Genomic DNA, 20073 nt, shown 5'->3' with positions numbered 1-20073 from the left:
CGACAATCCCAATCCTCGTCAGGAACAGAATAAACATGAATTCCCATTGGTTGGCTTCTATAGTCATGTTTTGCGTAAATGATGTCTCCTCTAGATATTTCGATATCTGCTTCACCCCTCTTTTACCAAGGAGGATCTTCCAACCGCTTGAATAATGCAACAAATTTTGGTCCGTTATTCCTCGTGACCTTCTTTCCTTCTTCAGTCTCCGTTCTCATTATATTGACACATTCATCTGCTTCTTGCTCCTCTTCTGCAACGCGCTCAAAAGTAGGATGTGCATTGAAATGTGTAACCATCCAATTATGAAGGTCTTCAACGTCCGTGATAGTATATATGATTCCTCCCGGCCGAACTACATAAGCATACTCAGCGGCTAATGTGGTCGATACAATTCTGGCCTTATGCTTTCGTGCTTTGAAATGAGGATCTGGAAAGCAAAGAAAAATCTTTGAAAGTTGATGTTTTTTGAAGAAATTGGGCATGAATTTCATGGTATTGGCTCGTATGCATGAAGCATTTTGAAATAGACCAGATTCCTTCTCTTGAACTCTCAAAGCTTTAATTCGTTCTTGTACATATTCTGTGACTTGTGCTCGAATCTCCATACCTGTTATAAAGGGTTAGAATTGTGTGAAATGATTGTAAGGAGTGATCTGTACCAAGAATTAAAGAATTTGGCAATTTGGGAGCTAAAGCTACTGTCAAACCACCAAATCCACAACCGATGTCTGCAACTTCAACATCTTGCTTCATCTTCTTGAGATTGCTAGAGTCTGCACCAGTTGAAGGTTCCTCTGTTCCTTCAGAAGCCGTTGCGGGCTCTGCATAGGCGGGGTAATGCGAAGCCCAATCCATCTGAGCTGGGGAAGCGGGACTAATACCAGTCAATGAAGCCTCTTACAATGCCAATTGCAAGCGTACGTACTATGCCAGACGATGGTCCGAGAAAGGATTCGCATGCGCTCTCTGTCTGTAGAACTTCTTCTTTGGTAATTCCTTACTCTCCTCGCCATTTTCTCTCGCAGTTCTATAATCCTCCCTTTTCTGCTTCTTATTCGGTGGGCCTGCCATTTTGATGGTAGAACTTCTGAAATATCTTGACAGTCAACGATATCTTTCTTGATATAATTGAGTAGTGAGTGTCCGAAAAAATGGGAGGCTGTGGTTGTAGTGCAAACGAGGCTTTAGCATGACGGAAAAGCTCAAGGCTGAACTTTTTTTTTTTGGCATGGAACCTCAAATGCACAAAATAAAATGTTAGTGGATGGTGGATTTTTTATTTTATGAATGTTTAGCATTATTTTTACCAAATTATTAAACCCTTGTGGAGCACTAAAATACAAAGCTACCTACCTACCCCTAGTAACCTTCATCGTCATCTTGGGCCACCGCAGTGATCTGATTGCGATAACAACCTTATTCACCCCAAGCATATTATATATAAACATTAACTATCAAGGACGACCTCAATCAATTACAATATTACAATAAATCACAAAAAACATCGAGAATCTCATCAAGGAATGAATTCGACATTCGTTACCACTACCATTACTTGAATTCATCTCTTGGCTAGAGGCTGATACAATTACATACAATCTCTCTAGGTATGTGCTTGCACCATAAGCATTGAATGATTTAAGCCATTCCATCCCTCATTCTTCATTCTTTCTCATTACTGTCTCTTCATTCCTCCCAAATTCCATATATCGATATGTGAAAGGACCGACCGTTCAATTTTTACTCCCATATCATCCTGATTCGAGGGGCTCGTACTTGGCGACTACATCTTGACCAACAAGCATTTCCTTAAAGCTTCTAGAGAGGAACACGAGCTGCATACGGATTCTCAACACTATTGCCCTTTCAAACTTTAACGTCAAGGAGGGATTTCTTGGATCTTCGTTCCCTGGGAGTCTTTTCATATAAAACATGCCGTGGTTCTCCATTCTTCCTGAAAGTCTAGCGTTTATCGAAGTGTGGGCTAGAAACACGTTTGTAGGTATTTGGTTCTAAGCACTTCGATCACTGAACTAACATCATACATAGTTTGTACTGGGTATACTGTGCATAGGGCCCTGGCTATTGACTCTCCTCTTCGATATTGGTTTCTACCTTTTCCGCTTAATACACCATGAAATGTCTTATTTTGGTGGACGAGCAAGAGATAGACCACGACCGCGTGCACCGAGCTTGAGCGAACGACCGAATGGCCAAGAACGACCGAGAATCTTAACAATGCCCTCAGTGAATGGGGCAGTCAACATAGCAGAAATATTAGAGGAAAAAGCTGAAGAAATGAAGAAGGGAATAGAGGAAGCAGCGCAACCACGGATAGATAGCGGCGCGATAGTAAACGATTGAACAGCATCAACTTTTATGATATTATAACATAATTTTAAGACAGCCTTTTGAGGACCTTAATGAGATCACCTGTGACACCCATTGCTGTTACGTCTCCTCCAGCACCAGCTCCTTGAATGATTAAAGGATTAGATCCATATCGCTTCGTGTAGAAGCTGATGATGTTATCACTTCCCTTGAGGGCAGCAATTGGGTGGGATTTGTCGAATTTCTCCAAACCCACCTTTACCTCCTTCTTTGCGACATCGATACTACCAACGAATCTCACGACCTTGCCCTCCTTCTCGGCGGCAACCTTTGTTTCCTCCATCTGGGAATCAAACTCTGGTAACATTCGAAGGAATTCCTCTCCACTTGACACGCTCTCCAATTCTTTGGGGATCAAGCTTTGGACTGGGAATGAAGTTGGAGATTCAACCTCGAGACCTGCCAATCTTGCCAAGATTGTCAACTTTCTGGCGACATCCAGACCGTTCAAATCGTCTCTTGGATCTGGCTCAGTATAACCCAACTCCTTTGCTTTAGCGACCTCAGAAGACCATTTTCCTCCTGAACCTTCGGTCGGAGCGAATGAGTTAAACAGGAAGGACATGGTACCGCTGAAGACACCTTCGATTTTAGTGACGGAATCACCTGTGTCGACCAATTCCTTCAAAGTGGAGATAACCGGTAATCCAGCACCGACTGAACTCTCATGATACACCTTAGCTCCAGATGAGAAAGCTGCGGAGAAGATATCCTGCCACAATTTATATGATCCAGAAAAGGCCTTCTTGTTGGGAGTGACTATCGAGATTCCTCTGGATAAAACTTGTGGGTATGCATCTGCGACATCTTGCGAACTTGTGTTGTCGACAAGGACGACCTTTGCAGGTGCAGCTGCTAAGTATTCAATGATCTTTGGTAAAGAGAGTAGTTCTTGTGTGGAATCTGCGAGGGTGGCTGAGAGGTTGGAGTATGAAAGAGGAGTATATTTTGGGCTGTAGAGAACTCTCTTGCTTCTTGAAACAAAGATGAGGGAAATCTTGGATGAGGTAAATCGTTGGGAAAGAGCTTCAAGTTGTGATAGAAAGCATTTTCCTACACCACCGGCACCTAATCAAGTATTAGCCAATTGAAGCTCATATCTATCAAACTATTGAAGACTGAAGATTTATTATATATTATACCAATGACTGCAACGTAAATTTCCTTAGCTACCATATTGACTCGATTTGTGGATGATTAAGATTGAGGATTGATGATTGATCAATTGCGCAGGTTATTTTGTCTTAAATAAGGTCAAATGTCTTTCTTGCTCGTAACCTTACTGAAGAATCAAAATGTTATGAATAATGAGCAATCACGGAAAGATTGCAGGTGGTGGGTGGGGTTGTTTCTATGCACAATAATCCGATCTCGCACAGATTGATACCCCTCTCTCCAATATCCATTTTACCAATTTCTATTGGTCAATTATAGATGGACGAGGCTACAATTTCGAGATCCTCAGTTTCCCTCAGCCTTGCGAGAATATAAGACTTACATCAATTCAATCATCGCATTATCTTCATCTCTCTTCCAACCACCCACAACAACAACAATAATTCCTCCAAAATGTCCAACGACCCTAATAATCTTTACAATTTCAAAAAACCTAAACTTCACTCTTCCTCTGCTAAAGAATTATCCTCTTCCACAAACCTAGCATTCTCCTCAACTCTCTCATCACTTCTCGCTTCTCAAACACAGGAATCTTCATCATCATCTACTACTCGCGGTCGTCCTCGTCCTTCAAAAACTAAAGAGTACATCTTCAAAACACACAACAAAGGAACCAAGAAACGCGCCGCGAAAGATTTAGAAGATGATGAGGATGGAAATGGAAATATATACACCCAGATTCGAAAAACTAGCCAGGGAGAAAGAATAGATGATAGTACACTACACAAGAGTAAAAAACGACTCGCTGAAAAAGCAAAGATTTACTCGCGGTTAAAGCGCGGTGATCACGAGAGACTCGGAGACGGAGATGCAGATGAAAATGAAGACGCAGAAGGCCTCGTAGATTTCGATCGCAAATGGGTTGAAGGGGGTGAAAAGGATGAAGACTCCGATAGCGATGATTCTTTTGGTGGCGGTGCCTCGAACGCAGATGATAATCAACTTGTCGAATATGAAGATGAATTTGGGCGTTTCCGTCAGGTAACTAGGAAAGAAGCGCAGCGTCTAGAGCGCCAACGTAGGAATGCTCTACTCGGCGCAGAAGAACTAGAGCGTATGTCTGCTCGTCCTGCGCAACCCTCTCAACTCATCTACGGCGATACCATCCAATCATCTGCGTTTACATCGACGCTGGATGCCGAAACCGCGGAGAAAATGGAGGAGTTGGCCAAGAAGAGAGATAGGAGTGCGACGCCGCCGGAGATGAAACATTATGAGGCGGATAAGGAGGTGAGGAGTAAGGGACAGGGGTTTTATAGTTTTTCGAAGGATGAGGAGATGAGGAAAGAGGAGATGGAGAATTTGGAGAGGATGAGGAGGGAGACGGAACTGGGAAGGAAAGAGAGGGAAGGGCTGAAAGAGAAGAGGAAGAGAGAGATTGAGGAGAGGAGGAGGGTGTTGGGGGAGAAAAGGGCGAAGAAACAGGCAGATGCTTTTTTGGAGGGGTTGGGGGATGTACCTACGCCGACGCTGGTGGATGGAAAGGAGTTAAAGGAGTGAGGAGTAGTGTTGATATTCCCACGTCACATGCACACTTGAGCTACGATGCATATCTCGTCATTTGGTGGAGGATATGGGGCTTAAGCATCGAGCTATGAGGAAAATACGGAGTCAGGAACATGAAGATTGTAGATATAGAAAGATAGGAACCATGATACCCCAAATTTATTGATATTGAATTCACCAAACCTCCTCAAAAATACTGCCTATATCATCTCTAGCCAACCCTTTCAGCAGAACCAACGCATCACTATGTCAATATATCAAGAATACTCATTCTACACAAAATTCATGGTATACGTATCTCATGAGCTAAAATACAACCCTACATATCAATATTACATCTAGCTCCCAAAATTCCTTCAGCCTGCAAAGAGCATTGCTTCTTTTCTTTTGTACCCCGTCCGTCCAACCAAAAGCCCAAAAGGTATATGAATACATCGCCATCCCCAATCGCCAGCAAGAATATCAATTGAAGCTTCACTATCCACTTTCTCAGATTAACGCTTCAGCAAATACTTTTTGTCCCATTTGATTTGTTGAGACATAGCAACATCTAATAACCATTCCACTTTGACAATCCTTGGCTCCATATTTCCCGCCTTGGTCATTTCTTCGAACTTCGAATAGAGAGCTTGTTCGGATCTCTTGTCGCTGCTGATTAAGTAAACTGGCTCTGGAGGTCCATCATCTTCTTCCGGCTTGGTAGGTTTGATAGTTGGACGTCCTTTAAAAGTACCAAAAGTAGCCCCGTTGACTTCTGCAATTTCTCGATAAGTTTCAACACCATTATCGATGTCGACAGTACAGTATATTGGAATCGTGTTTAGAAGTCGACCTTTGTTAACTATCGCACGGTTCAATGCATCCTTCAACTTGACATTGTGCTTCTTTTCGTTTTCTGCATCTACCAATGGAAAGTCTTCGACGTCCAGCATCTTTCCGGCTTTGATACAGGCCTCAATATATTTCTCTGATACGACGGTAGGTCCATGTGCGAGACCGACGAGAAATTTCCTAGTTCGAACCATCTTGGGTGCAGCCATAATATTGACTCTTCCATAACCAGTCCACAGAGAAATGCCAAGACTACGTAGTTTTTTCTAATGCATGTTAGTAATTACCGTGACATGATAGGTAAAATAACTTACAGTATCCGTATCTTCTTTGGTTGGCGCATCCGGGTTGGACCAAGCCTTGTAACCAGTAACAAGCATGCGAACTTGGACTTCTGGTTTTGGTGCAGTTTTCGCCTTCTTTAATGGACGAGCATCAACCTCCTCGCTACCACTATCACTATCCTCATCCTCTTCTTGATGTTTTACCACTGGACTCGAATTGCGTTGCAAGTCTCGTTCCCTCTCAATTTTATTCGCAGCTCGATCACCCCCAAATACATGCCCTTTTCTCTTCTTCTCTAATTCGTACTTTGCAATATCAGGGGCCAATTGATGAAGGGCATTGATTGCTTTACTCTTAGCACTTCGGCTACTAGTCGATGAAGGAGTATCATTTTCTTTGCCCAATGATGTGCGCTTCTTGCCAACCGGTGTAGAAAGAACATTTGTAGAGACCGTAGAGTTTGTGGAAGTTCCCTTGCCTTTGCTTTTAGGTTTTGGGGGAGATACAATTACTCCAGCTCCCTCATCTTCAGTTTCACCATCCATATTATGATCTCCATCTCCATCTACATCCCGATCTCGAATCGTCAAATTCTTCATTTTGGAAGGCTTTGGACTATTTGGACCTGGTGTAGGATCTTTGGGAAAGTATTTCTTTTCCAAGGCCTTTTGATCAAATTGAGTTTGGCCAATAACCTCACCAAGGTTTGTCCGTGGAGGGAAATGGATATAACGAGGATTAGTTAATATCTGAACCTCACACTTGGCATAACTCTCCTCAAGCCAAAGGTGATTGATCATGTTAATATTCCATTCAGCAGCAGCATTACACTTCTCACTAGCCTTTCGAGCGGTGATCAAATGTGTATTATCTTGCTTCATACTTTTTGTAAACTCGCCACCAGCGGCATTTACCAAGTTTTCAAGGTAAATGCGTGCCTCACCACCATAATTGGAGAGCGTTATCTTGTAATTCTCGAAACCTGGCAAACCTCCTTTGGGAATAGGATAGTGAAGAAGTCTCCGGGTCGGATTTGTCCATGTATTGTGAGCAATCATATAGTAAAGCCATGAAAGATTACCCACGTGAGTTGTAGGTGATCGAGAGGCGATAACATAATTTCTACCCTCCCGGTAATTACAAACAAACATATCAGCTTGACGTACTGAGTTTGTAATTGTACCTTTCCCATGTTCGACGAGATTCGAAAGTAATCTAGTAAGTCGGCTTCCCAGGTCCAGGTCTATAGACAACATCACCTTCTTATCTTTAAAAACATCCAGTTTACGTTGTATTGGGGAAACAGTTGGAGTCTCGAGCATATCTGAGTGCGCTGTAGTAGCACCTTCAAGTCTTGAGGAGGAAGGTATTGGCAGACTATCTTCAGGATTCAAGAGAAATATTTCGGGATTTGGGAGCAGATATGGACGTTCGTCTATGCGCCTTCCTAATTTCAAGCAATCATCAAACCTATATTTGATCAGTTGAGAATGTGTGACAGAGTAGAAAAACTTACCACTGTGGAAGGACGATTTTGCATTTCAATCCCTTGTCCTTCGCCGCCTGACACTTTGGATGATCCATACTAAGAGCACAAATATGAGTGACCAATTTTGTTAAGCTATTACTCTCCATTCCGCCCATAGCACATGTAGCACCAATTATCGCAACTTTATCGCCCTGAGGGATATCTGCGCATGTAAGGTGGACGTTGGAAAAGATATATCGTTCATCTGGTGTGTATGGACGAATTGGTGCTTGTCTGCGTCTGCTTAAAGATTGTGTCACCCATTCGGGTGTAATGACTGGTACAAGCAAGAGACCTGCTTTATCGTAACGTGCGAAGTCGGTTGTAGTAGAGATAATATGGGTAACTTCCTCCAAGTTCATGCTATCGTCTGTTTTCTTGATTTCTGCTGAAGCACCATTGTCCTCAAGAATTTCTCTTAACTACCAATTTATGTCAGTACGCACAAAAAAACATCAGGGATTATTATTGTGGGTTCTACCTGTCTTGCTTGAGGTATTGGAAGCTCTTCGCTCACAATGATAGTGATAGCACAGCTATCGAAGAGGGGGAGGGGAGCGGCGCCACTTTCTACTTCAGTCATATTGAGATACAATTCTACATGCACAATCAAAAGAGTGTATGAAATGTAGCAACGAGTGCAAATAAACTGGCAAGGGCCTTGCTAATAAATACTGCTACAATGTTTGCTTGTTGTAATGTCGAAATGTTGAAATGTTGAAATTGTGTTTGATCTACAAAATCCACAAACGCGGATTGAAGCGCGTTTCTAGAATCACGTACTTTAACAAAACACGCTAAAACGGCAGGGGTGAGCTGAATGCTTTTGACAGGTAATCACGTGTGAGTTTGAGACCCCTCCTCGCTTCAATCAACCTTTAAAAGTCTATGGGTGAAGCGTTTCGTGCTTTTAGTGTTCTGTTCACAATATCGATAAACCTTCATTAATAGGGAAATTTGTTTTTCAGATGTATCGATATGTTTCAAACAAATGATAATTGGTCAATTAACTTGTACTTAAAACTGCTGGATAATTCCCGCTTCCCCCTTTACCGCTAACCTAGTGTTACCGGCCGGGGCCGAGGCTTGTAATGCATGCCGGCCGGCTTGGTACACAATTCTAGGGTATCCTCATTCTCTATCAATACGACCTAGTCGTCAGTTCTTTCTTATATATCATTCTTCCAATCAAAGTCAAAGTGTTCAATACACTTCATCCTCTTTGCTGTGCCTTCAAACTACACATATCTCCCTTTCATCCAACTCAATAAGGGTTCATCCCCCACATTCACCCCATCATGCACTCCACAATCTTTGAGATCAAGGAACATACTCTCGAATGTCAACACATTAGGGAATACCCTCGTGCCACCTCAAATACCCAAGAAGATGTATTACATCTAGCAATCAAACAATATATCCCTCGAGATAATCCCAATCCACAACCAGGAGATGTGACTATAATTGGTGCTCATGCAAATGGTTATCCAAAGGTATACTTACCCATGCGTGTGGATGGATGGTTCTATGAGCTAAAGATGTGCAGGAATTATATGAGCCATTGTGGGAAGATGTTCATGCACGTGCAAAAGCCAATGGCTTTAAGATACGAGGTATCTGGATAGCAGATATAGCTCATCAGGGCGCTAGTAGCGTTTTAAATGAACAGCTATTGGGAAATGATCGTACGTGCTAGTTCTTTTGGTCGATAACTATTTTCTGTTCTATCACAGCGGTATCATCTGTGATCCAGAAATGTAGGCCTTCGAATACCACGAGTGCGGATGAAGGGGCTTGCAAGTTGCACGCATAGGAGTCATTTTGTGACACAGAAATACATATTAGGGCATTTGCATGTAAATCCGAAACACAATTCAAACATGTCCCTAACATCACGGCTCTCTTTCATTTACTTAATTCAACTTGTTTCTACAAATCCTTATCATATCCAGTACCGTCTAACACTTTCCAGCATCGTGGATAGATCATGCCCGAGATCTCCTCCACATGGTTAATACCTACCGTTCCCAAATGCCTCTTCCCATAGTTGGAATCGGCCATTCCTTCGGCGCCAATATGCTCACCAACCTCTCCCTCATGCACCCTCGTCTTCTAACCACCCTCATAATGCTCGATCCCGTAATCCAACAACATGCATCTACCCCCCTCGACACTGTCTCACCCAATCAACTCTCCACCTTCCGTCGCGACCTCTGGCCTTCCCGTGCCGCCGCCGAAGCTTCCTTCCGAAAATCAAAAGCATACTCAAAATGGGATTCCCGTGTCCTAGACCGCTGGTGTCAATATGCCATCCGCTCAACCCCGACTACCATCTACCCCAGTGAGCCATCAGGTAGCGCAACCCTAGCCACACCCAGACACCAAGAATGCTTCTCCTTCATGCGTCCAAGTTGGGAAGCTTTCTCCGAAGATGGTAAAACTATTATCCGTCCAGATCTCATCCCGGATCTACACGAGATTAGTCCAGCAAAATATCCTTTCTATCGCCCAGAACCAATCAATACACTTCTACGACTTCCGCAACTCCGTCCCTCGGTTCTTTATATCTATGGTGCTACAAGTGACGTCTGTTATCCCGCTTCTCGGGTTGAAAAATTGGCTTTAACGGGCACTGGACACGGAGGAAGCGGGGGAGCTAAGGAAGGAAAAGTTAAGGAAGTCATACTGGAAGGAATAGGTCATTTGGTGGCGCAAGAAGCAACAGAAGAATGTGCAGATGCTTTGACTCCCTGGATAGGACAAGAATTAAAGAGGTGGAGAAGAGAACAGGAAGAGTATATAGAGTGGACTAGAAAGAGCTTGATTGAGAAACAGACATTTTCTGAAGAATGGAAGAGAAGAGTTGGGGGACCGCCGAAGAGACTTGGGGCGAAGAGCGATGGGAGTAAGTTGTGAAGTGTGAATTATGAACTTGTAGTGGTAGATGCTTAGATGTAGGAGTATAAATGGATTGTTTAGATCGTCAGCGTTTCCATACCTACATCATTTTCTAAGTGTCACCAGAGTGATACAGCGAGTTCGAATTCAGATCAAGAAACATCTTTACCCTCTGAAAAAATCTGCAATTGCTGTTCAATCAGTCCCAGTTTATACTAGATATCCCAATCGAATATCATCATTCCCCTAACATAACTTCATGCACCATGCCACCTACTTCATTCCCCCACACAGCCATCTCATCACTCTATCCTTATAAAAAGCTACCCAAAATCATCAGACATCAATGATGACCGATCTAAATCTCCTCGTTTGTTTACTACAAGCTATGTAGACTTATTACCTACACCTTCTATATATCTCCAAACCCAATATCATACGCAAATCCCACGTGCTGTAAATTTGAAGCGAGAGAAGAGGAGGAGGAATCAGAGGGGGGAAGGGCAAAGAAGTGTATCGGATGGGTGTAAACGAGCTCTTTATATATCTTCCTAAGAAGTGAGGACTCATATCCGCTTCAAAGTTCTCACTTATCATCAGTATGAGTGTCTGTGTGAAAGTTATGTCTCGTCTATCTCATCTCATCACTTCGTTTCGCTTGGTATTGTAACAAAACGCGCCACATGTGATTGAAGTCGAAAAACCCATGGATTATCGATATGGAAATGCAAACATCATGCATGCCAGCAGTGTAATGCAACGATACCCCTAATTCATAGAATGACCCCAATCCAATGGAATGCCTATGTAAACCCACCGAATTCCCCGATCCTATCCTCGTGAAGCGTCATTAGTATCTCATCTCGCCAGAGATAAGATTAGTAGGGAAACCATTCGAGTTCCAAATCCCATTGCACAATCACCCATAAATCTTCTTTCTAATCCAATCCACGCACCATCCAAAATCACCGAGAACTCAACCCCATACCCCACGCAAAACTACTGTTCCATCCTCCCCGCCAATCCCCTCCAAAAATTACACCTCTCCACCAACCCCCCCTCCATCACCTCCATCCCCGTTCCATTCGTCTCAATCTTCATCCTCCTCAGTTTCCCCCCCGCTGCACTCACCACGCCCAGATTTTCCCAATGCGGCGCCCCCTCTTCCTTCCCGCGATTCGGATCCAGCTCCCTGACAAACCCAATCCAATACTTCATCGTCACCCCCACAATCTCTCGATTGTAACTCAAATAACTCCCTCCGTCTCCGCTCTGCGTATTCCCGGGTCCGAAAATAGCAGGGAGTTCGAAGACGTGCGGGACGCCGAGACCGGCGGATATGTTATCGCTGTCTTGCACGTTGAAGCGGTAGAGCCAGACTTGGGTGACGGTGTTGAAGGTAGCGAGGTGGGTGGAGATGAAGAGCGCGGGACAGATGAAGGTTGTTTCGCCGTAGGCAGCGGAGGCGGAGGGGAAATACGCGTTGTGTTTTGGGAGGGGGGTGGTGAGGGGGTATTGTGTGTTGATGGAGTTGAGATCTGAGGAGGTGAGGCCGGGGTAGTTGTTTTTGAAAAAGGTGGATATGTCGTTTGGAGACGCGGCGTCGGGGGCAAAGACCGAACCTTCGTTTGTTACGTCTATTTTTCACGAGATCAGTAAATGTCTTAATGAAAGTTAAAGAGATATAACAGCAAACCTCCAAACATAATCGGTAAATTAACAAACAATCCCTTTTCAAAAAGAACATAAGGATAGTCCCTTATAAAATCCCCATCAATAGTCGGCGTCCAATAAAAAAGTGGACTTCCACTCTGTCCCGGATACGGAGATGCAACATTAGCAGCTTGCAGAACCGCTGTACTTTGAGATCGCAAGCACGCCAGTACATCGTCTGCTGATCCACAACCAGCCGAATTTGCATAACGATCGAATTGCCATTCTAATTCTGGTACGAGGGGTTGTATTGGGAAGAAAGGAGATTCGCCAATTGCACCAATGAAGAGATTATCATTTCTTCCTCCGCTTTTATGGAGTTAGTGAAAGAACATCTTAGTCGATGTTTAGACTCACTATGCAGTCAGATGAAGTGCGACAGAACCACCACCAGCAGAATCTCCGTGAATTACCACATGATCCGGGTTACCACCAAACTATACTTTCGTTAGCATCCATCAGTAAATTAATAGTTTAAACATACCTGAGCAATATGATCCCGAACCCAATGTAACAAAAACCGTTGATCAAGAAGTCCAGCATTTAAATCACCATTCCCTCTCACTTTTTCACTGGTCAAAAATCCAAATGGTCCAACCCTGTAGTTAAAATTGACAAAGACAATTCCGTTATTTGATGTATTGACTACTGTCGAGCCATTAAAATTGGCATTTGAATTAGAAATATATCCACCTCCTTGTATAAAGACCCATACTGGAAGTTTGGAGGCCGGTGTAGCAGTACTCGGTGCCCATACATTGACGAAGAGACAGTCTTCTGATTGTGAGGATGTAGGACCATTGTTAGTCGCGAGACATATCGGTCCAAACTATAAGAGAACACTAGTATTAGTGAATATCGAATTTAGCATGTGATCAATTATATACCATTTGAGCGTTTTGAGCACCACTCAAGCTTTGAGGTGGTTGGGGAGCGCGGAATCTGAAATTACCAACAGGAGGAGATGCATATCTCATTCCTAGGTATTGAGTGATTCCTGAGCTTAATAAGGTACCTTGATATTGAGCATATCCTAGATCTACAAGAGTAGTTTGATGCTTTGTTCTCACTTGGATTGGTGATGAAAAAGCGGTTGTAATAAGGTAGCAGGCCGTGATTGCCAGTCCGAGTAACATTTTGAATAAGGAAGAAGCGTAGGATGTTCAATATTTTCATTTAAGGGGAGCTCATGCAGAGCGAGATGGAAGGTAGTTCAACTGCGCCAGCGTGCGTGAGGTTGGAGGAGGATAGAGAAGATGATTTAAGACGGGTGTAATATGGTGTATTTAGGGAATTCTCCAAATAGGAAGATTTGCTTGACGCTCGAGAAGGAGAAGACCAGTTTGAGGGGAGATCACCTGCTAGGTGAGTCTGAACACGTGGACATGTATGTATGGGTGATATACAATATGCGAATAGCGACAATATGAGACTTGTATCGACAATCAGATGACAACTATGACAAAAAGCCTTTGAATGCTCAATATCTTCACACCGCCACACCCATACAACCGATGAAAAATGTTCAAGAACGGTGATTTGGAAAGTCTATACTAGCAAACATCTCAAGCGCTATCTCATCAAATATATAAGCCCCTAGCTATATCAAAATTCTACACACGCACAAAACACTTCACATCATACTGAATATCCAAAGTAGCACTTGCTATAATCCTTGTACTGTATATTTAACTATACCTATACATCCATACAATCCATTCGATTCCCGCATTCCACGTAAGAAGAAAAGAAACACTAACAAATTTAGTCCTGCCAATTCTATGCATATCATTTTAGACACATGAACTAAAATTGCCGAACTCGGCAATCATGAAGACTGAACACAACACGATGGCGGGTGATCATATCCATGCAAGGAGAGGGAGCGGGATAAATCAATAATGAATCATGCCGCACGAACCATTCTCACTTGCGGGAGCTAATGTGAAAAACCTGCAATCCAGCCACACGAACCCCAGTGAGTTGAAACAAGTCTAGAGAATCTGAATGGGAGAATGACCACTCAATTGCCATGTGTGCATAAGCTTTTTCTCTGCAGTACTCGTCGGAAGTACAACCTTGTTGTACGAGGAGTGTAGGGTGGCTCGGGTGGGTTTGATATTGCGGGGTACCCAGCACTTGAATGAATGGATTGTGTTTTAGCCGAAAACCCCTAACCTTAGAGCACGCGAATTGAGGGGGCACCTCGGGTAGATTTACTCTATAAGAATAAGAACTAACTATATATAAAAAATAAAAGAAGACTGATGTAAGAAGATAAGAAGTGGAAAAAAGTAGTATTGAATGGACAACCACAAGGATACATAATCGACATCCTACTTCTCAAACCCCGAAAGCTATAAAGCGAGTAGTATGAGAAGTAACTTCCCTCATAAAGAATCAGATAAACACTAGAATATTTCCCATATAATAAGGATTCAAACACAATATACCCGTACCCCTAAACCAACCCTCTATCTTCCATCTTCATCCAGCATCCAGCACCACAACTCCACCACCAATAAACCCCCTATATTCATGGGGGCAAGCCCCCAAACCCCCATATCCTCGCTGCGCTCGAGTATCGTATTCCGTTACAATCTCTATTTAGATTAATATTAATGAATCTCCTTTCCTCTCGAGTCCCATCACCACAAAATGACTCTGCTAATGCACAATTCTCAATTTTCAAATCAAGGAAGATTGTTTTTCTATTTGTTATAGTTCTGCATAACTGTGGGTGAAGACTTTAAATAAATATCATGTACTCGTGTGGATATTCATATTCACGTATACACCTACTAAAATAAACCTAACTCACGAGCGCAGCGAGCAAATGGGGGTTTGAGGGCTTGCCCCCATAAGTCACGCTGATTATAGTAATGATAATGGTTGCGTTTTGAATTGGAGATTTGGGATAATTTAGTTAGATGGGTCTAGTCTAGTCGAGAATTTTTCATTATGTTTGTTTGCTGCTTGATATTTAGTTTTTGTGATGAGTGTTCAAGAATCATATGAAATCATTTCTAGATTATATTGATTTACTAAAATAGAATTTTTATTCTCTTTCTCTCTCCAAATCTAGCATTTCATACATCCATCCATCCTAGTAATCTATCCACCCAGATCATATCAAACTCAAGGCGAAGCATACTTATACCCATACTTCTCCTTCGCCTCCTCCCCCAACTTCCTCAACTTCTCCTCTCCCTCCCTAAACTCCTCATCCTCTCCAAGTCTCTTCTTAAATGCCTCGTTAACCAGCCTACTCTCACTCGGCACACTGGTCCCCTTCTTGACCGCCTCCCTCTCACTAATCCTCTTCCACCACTCCTCCAAATTCCCAAACTTCGCTAAATCCACCCCAGCGAAATAAGCCACGTTGACCCAGCTGAAATTCGCGATATCGGCAATACTGTATTTTCCCTTTCCGGGACCGACGATGTACTCGCGGTTAGCGAGATGGGTGTCCAGGACGCCGTAGAGACGTTCGGTTTCGCCAATGTAGCGCTGGGTTGGGTAGGGGATGCGTTCTTTGGCAAGTCGGTAGAAGTGGTTTGCTTGGCCTTGCATGGGGCCTAGACCGCCGTGTCTGGGGTTTGTCAGATGTTTGTGCTCTTGTGATCTATATCCATATATTCCTCCATCTTCTGCTTCTTCTGCAGAAAAAAGAAGAATTATAAAGAATTCGAGAAAACATCAAGAGAAAAAGAGAAAAACTCACTGCCAAGCAACCCACTGCTCAACCCGACTCCTATCGTCCTCCTCTTCAAAACTAAACCGTCTCTCCACATCATAATTCCTCGTCAAATACGCCAAAATGGCCGCTCCCTCGAACACCGCAAACCCATTACGATCATGATCCACGATCGCCGGAATCCTGCCATTCGGACAGATCTTCGTGAACCATTCTTCCTTTTGTATGTTTTCCATAATGTTGATCGTTTGATACGTGTATTGTTTTCCATAGGCCGCTTTGAGCTCTTCGAGTAGAATGCTGATTTTGTGGCCATTGGGGGTTCCGAATGTGAGGAGCTCGATGCCGGAGGTGGCGATGAGACCGCTTGGTCTGCTTGGGGAGTCGGAGGATGACATGGTTCGTATTGTGTTGTTGGTGGTGTGGAATGTAGGTGTAAAACGAGAAGGAGAAGCGATGTAATTTTTACTGGAAGATTGGAAGAGTCGACTGAAAGATGTTTTGAACATGAGAAATGGAAGGAAGGAGGAGGAGGAGGAGGAGGAGGAGGAGAAGAAAAGCAACAAAGGATTGAAAGATGTGTAAAAGGGCCGATTTATATAGGTAGATATTCTCACAATGGGATTATTCCGTTCTATGTATATGTAATACAAACAAGTAGGAAGCTACGTAGCTATCTATGTATGATGATGACGATGATGATGATGATAAATCCAAGAGGGTCACAGACTGTACTCTGCTTAGCAATAAACTCCGAGACCGAATAAACCCCTCGGTCTCTGATTGATAAATGGGATAAATTGGGCCAAATTATAGCAAGCTAGTAATTAATATATCCTCCGATGACAAAATCGTATTTGTAATCCATACGAAGCATATAATTAATATGCCTATCACCGTTGAAAAATGATGTCAAGCCTTTGAAGGAAATACCGAAGATCGGGAGATCATCGAACATGCGGGGTAGATTTCTAACCGTTAGCTGTAAGTGCCGATGTACCTGATGATTATATGTTATACAACTTTTAACACGGAAATATAATAGATTGTTGTTAAGAATTGGGTATTTATATAGGTATTTATATAGGTATTCAAGTGTATTGATTAAGTCGCGTGTCAAAGAATTGTTCTACAACCGAGATAAATAACTATAAATGGCATCATCATCTTATCATCATCTCTATCCTCATCAACATCTACCCTCTACATCTTACCCTCTAATCTAGATCCAATCTAAAATTCTCTACTCTCCCCAATATCACAAATATCAAATACTCCCGTCTCAGGTATATTCTTCCAGGTCAAAGCTTTCTTCAATAATTGAGGTGGCTCCATAACCGCTTCAGGTGTCAAAACCCAGGTTCCCCAATGAATCCCCATAGCACGTTTACATTTGGTATCGAGGAATATGTTTACCGAATCGAAAGGGTTAGCGTGCATGGGAGAGAAAATGTGACGGGGTTCTAGAGGTGGATGTTAGTTTAGTGATTTGAGGTAAGGGAGTGAGGGAGGGAGCCGTAAAAAAGTGTGTAAAGTATGGCGCGGGGGAAAATTAAGCTTGTCATCCTTCCCACAAACAGAGGGAAGTATAGGACTTGAATTGAAGAAATCTAATACATACCATAAGCACCAATAGGAATAAGTCCCAAATCAAATGGTCCTCTCAATTCTCCAATCTCTTTAAAAGCAGGACAGACAGGTAAATGTTGATATTCAGGTCCATAATCATCAGTTCCTTTAGGAACTTGTGGAACAGCTCGATAACCAGTATCTCCACCAAACCAAACAGATTTTGAGTTGGAAGTAACAGCAAATGAGCACCACAGTGTATGTCCTTTATCAAAAGCAGTACGTGCAGATGTATGTTGTGAAGGAAGACAACTTATGCGGGCTGTTATGGGAGATATAGATGTGGGAGATGAAGAAAGGGGCGAAGGTGGTGGAGAATTCTTGGAAGATGTTTGGGAGGAAGTAGAAATACGTTTCTCTCCCGAAATAGGAGATAAGGTGACATCAATATCTTCCCACCAATCCATCTCCACGCAATTCTCAATTCCACATTCCTTAAACCATTTCTTCAATCCCAACCCTACAATAAATTGAGCTTTTGGATGACTTTTATGTATTTCCATAACTGTAGGATGACTCAAGTGATCATAATGACTATGACTTATAACCACAAAATCAACAATTGGAATTTCAGATAATTTGCAAGGGATAGGTGTGTAGCGTTTAGGGCCCATGAATGAAAATGGTGAACAACGTTCTTCAAAGACAGGATCGAAAAGTACGCGTAAACCGGAAGGGTATTCGACATAGTAACAAGCATGACCAAGCCAAGTTGCGCGAAGGGAGGGCGTAGTACGGGTAGGTAGAAAGGTGGGTTTTATGACGGGAACAGTTGGAGGTGTTGTATCTGGTGTGCCAAATTCTCCGGATAGTTTGGCTCTGTGAGATAGAACAATATGATTAGCAAGGATTTGTTAAAGTGTTCGGGTGAATAAATAGTGCTTCAATATTCCCATTGGATCTCTATATTGTCCATGTACTCAAAATGACGCTCCGCTGGCCCTCCGGGGGCCACTGTCGTGGAGGCAGAATATTTCAGAAAGAGCCACAAAAATAATGGAGATATTGACAAGGAAACTTCCCTCAACATCTTCTTTCTGTCCACCTAAGACCATCGTCATGAAAGAAGGATATATATGGGTACAATACACCAAACCCAACAAAACAATCAACACAAAAGACCCTCCTAACTCAGTTGATCTGCCACAGATCCAATTGAACGTTACTTATTCATTCCTCCATATTCCACTCCCCTTCTCCAAACATATAAAAAAGAACCTACCTAGCCAAAGCCATCCCAATCCCCACCACTCCCATCTCCTTCCACGAATCCCATGGATTTGTGAATCCCTTCCCCTCCCCCTCTTTCAAATGATGTCTCTTCTCCTTCGCATGCTCCGGAGTCTTGTCCAGCGCAGTTGGACTACTCATGCTAGCCGCAAAGAGCGTTGCGCCTATGACAGAGCCTGACATGGCTTTGAGGGTGTAATTGGGGTTGGGTGTGGATGAACTGGGATTGGCTGAGGAAGAAGAAGAAGAAGAAGAAGAAGAAGAAGAAGAGGATGACGATGACGATGACGATGACGATGATGATGTTGTTGGTGAAGTTTTGCGCAGTCGTAGCAGTTGTCGTGGACGATGCCGAAGCTTGAGGAGGTAATGGAGAGGAGAGATGCGCATTTGTATTTATAGAGAGGGAGAGAAAGAGAAAGAGAGAGGGAAGAAATGAATCAAGGGAAGAAGTAATTGAGCTTTATACGAAATATGGAACAGAATACTTCCCAATTTGAATCAATCTTACTTTCACTACCCAGGTAGATGGATAGGCTGACAATAATTAATAGTATATTGTATGTATTATGTATATTGCATACGTACTTTACAGTACTTTACGATACCTTCCTTACTTACGTATATACATGATACATCACCTCAAGACCCAAGCAAGGACCACCCAAAAAATGCGAATGCGAACGGTGAAATAGTCTGATCGTCTTATCGTCTTATCGTCTTATCGTCCTGTCGTCTTATCGTCTTATCGCCTTATCGCCTTATCTCCGTCTCGTCCCAACTTTAAAATGGAGCTTGCACGGTACTTTGGCACATTATGAACATGGACATGGAGATTCCCATCTCCCGAGGCCCGAAGTCGAGACGAAATAATGACTTCTGAATGGCCTCTTGGTGATAATTCAATCACTTGCTCCAACTCTCATATACATTATATACATTATATACATTATATACATTGACATAGGATTCAAGAACGATACTTGTTTTAGTCTTCCCAACCTTGGAAATTCATCTCATCTACTTGCCGTTGATTGATCACTCAATTATTAATCGAGAAGTTCTAGTATTCTGTAAAGATTGGATTGGTCAAATTTGGCTTCATCCCAACCCATCCCTCCCAACCCATCCCTCCCATTCAACTCACTCACCACTCACCACTCATCCATATCATCTCATCCATCCA

At 42.9% G+C, this 20073-nt stretch overlaps 9 protein-coding genes across 9 annotated transcripts; 3 read left to right on the top strand and 6 right to left on the bottom strand.

Moving 5' to 3' along the window:
• Positions 1-122: 122 nt before the first annotated feature.
• EAF01_011215 (uncharacterized protein) lies at positions 123-1074 on the bottom strand (the record flags this gene model as incomplete). The annotated part of the gene is made up of 3 exons (XM_038919472.1): positions 123-610; positions 663-877; positions 929-1074. The coding sequence occupies 3 exons, from the start codon at positions 1072-1074 to the stop codon at positions 123-125; spliced, it is 849 nt and encodes a 282-aa protein (XP_038764986.1).
• A 281-nt stretch (positions 1075-1355) lies between these two features.
• EAF01_011214 (uncharacterized protein) lies at positions 1356-2474 on the top strand. Its single transcript, XM_038919471.1, has 2 exons — positions 1356-2001; positions 2053-2474. The coding sequence occupies exons 1-2, from the start codon at positions 1936-1938 to the stop codon at positions 2365-2367; spliced, it is 381 nt and encodes a 126-aa protein (XP_038764985.1). The 5' UTR covers positions 1356-1935; the 3' UTR covers positions 2368-2474.
• EAF01_011213 (uncharacterized protein) lies at positions 2402-3570 on the bottom strand (the record flags this gene model as incomplete). The annotated part of the gene is made up of 2 exons (XM_038919470.1): positions 2402-3462; positions 3537-3570. 2 exons carry the CDS (start codon positions 3568-3570, stop codon positions 2402-2404), a joined length of 1095 nt encoding a protein of 364 aa, XP_038764984.1.
• Positions 3571-3963: 393 nt separating this feature from the next.
• On the top strand, positions 3964-5070 carry EAF01_011212 (uncharacterized protein; the record flags this gene model as incomplete). The annotated part of the gene is made up of 1 exon (XM_038919469.1): positions 3964-5070. One exon carries the CDS (start codon positions 3964-3966, stop codon positions 5068-5070), a length of 1107 nt encoding a protein of 368 aa, XP_038764983.1.
• A 500-nt stretch (positions 5071-5570) lies between these two features.
• EAF01_011211 (uncharacterized protein) lies at positions 5571-8303 on the bottom strand (the record flags this gene model as incomplete). Its single annotated transcript, XM_038919468.1, has 4 exons — positions 5571-6173; positions 6222-7662; positions 7709-8142; positions 8202-8303. 4 exons carry the CDS (start codon positions 8301-8303, stop codon positions 5571-5573), a joined length of 2580 nt encoding a protein of 859 aa, XP_038764982.1.
• A 377-nt stretch (positions 8304-8680) lies between these two features.
• EAF01_011210 (uncharacterized protein) lies at positions 8681-10758 on the top strand. The gene is made up of 3 exons (XM_038919467.1): positions 8681-9213; positions 9267-9405; positions 9693-10758. The coding sequence occupies exons 1-3, from the start codon at positions 9019-9021 to the stop codon at positions 10634-10636; spliced, it is 1278 nt and encodes a 425-aa protein (XP_038764981.1). The 5' UTR covers positions 8681-9018; the 3' UTR covers positions 10637-10758.
• Positions 10759-11617: 859 nt separating this feature from the next.
• EAF01_011209 (uncharacterized protein) lies at positions 11618-13467 on the bottom strand (the record flags this gene model as incomplete). The annotated part of the gene is made up of 5 exons (XM_038919466.1): positions 11618-12255; positions 12315-12640; positions 12689-12768; positions 12816-13160; positions 13219-13467. 5 exons carry the CDS (start codon positions 13465-13467, stop codon positions 11618-11620), a joined length of 1638 nt encoding a protein of 545 aa, XP_038764980.1.
• Positions 13468-15341: 1874 nt separating this feature from the next.
• Positions 15342-16537, bottom strand: EAF01_011208 (uncharacterized protein; the record flags this gene model as incomplete). Its single annotated transcript, XM_038919465.1, has 2 exons — positions 15342-15923; positions 16056-16537. 2 exons carry the CDS (start codon positions 16535-16537, stop codon positions 15470-15472), a joined length of 936 nt encoding a protein of 311 aa, XP_038764979.1. The 3' UTR covers positions 15342-15469.
• Positions 16538-17261: 724 nt separating this feature from the next.
• EAF01_011207 (uncharacterized protein) lies at positions 17262-19277 on the bottom strand (the record flags this gene model as incomplete). The annotated part of the gene is made up of 3 exons (XM_038919464.1): positions 17262-17491; positions 17650-18476; positions 18880-19277. 3 exons carry the CDS (start codon positions 19275-19277, stop codon positions 17262-17264), a joined length of 1455 nt encoding a protein of 484 aa, XP_038764978.1.
• Between the last annotated feature and the right edge of the window lie 796 nt (positions 19278-20073).

The sequence above is a fragment of the Botrytis porri genome, assembly GCF_014898465.1.
Source record: "Botrytis porri strain MUCL 3234 chromosome Unknown BPOR_020, whole genome shotgun sequence".
NCBI classification, from domain to species: Eukaryota; Fungi; Ascomycota; class Leotiomycetes; order Helotiales; family Sclerotiniaceae; genus Botrytis; species Botrytis porri.
Note: the sequence above shows the minus strand (reverse complement) of the source record. Positions and strands in the feature narration are given on the sequence as shown.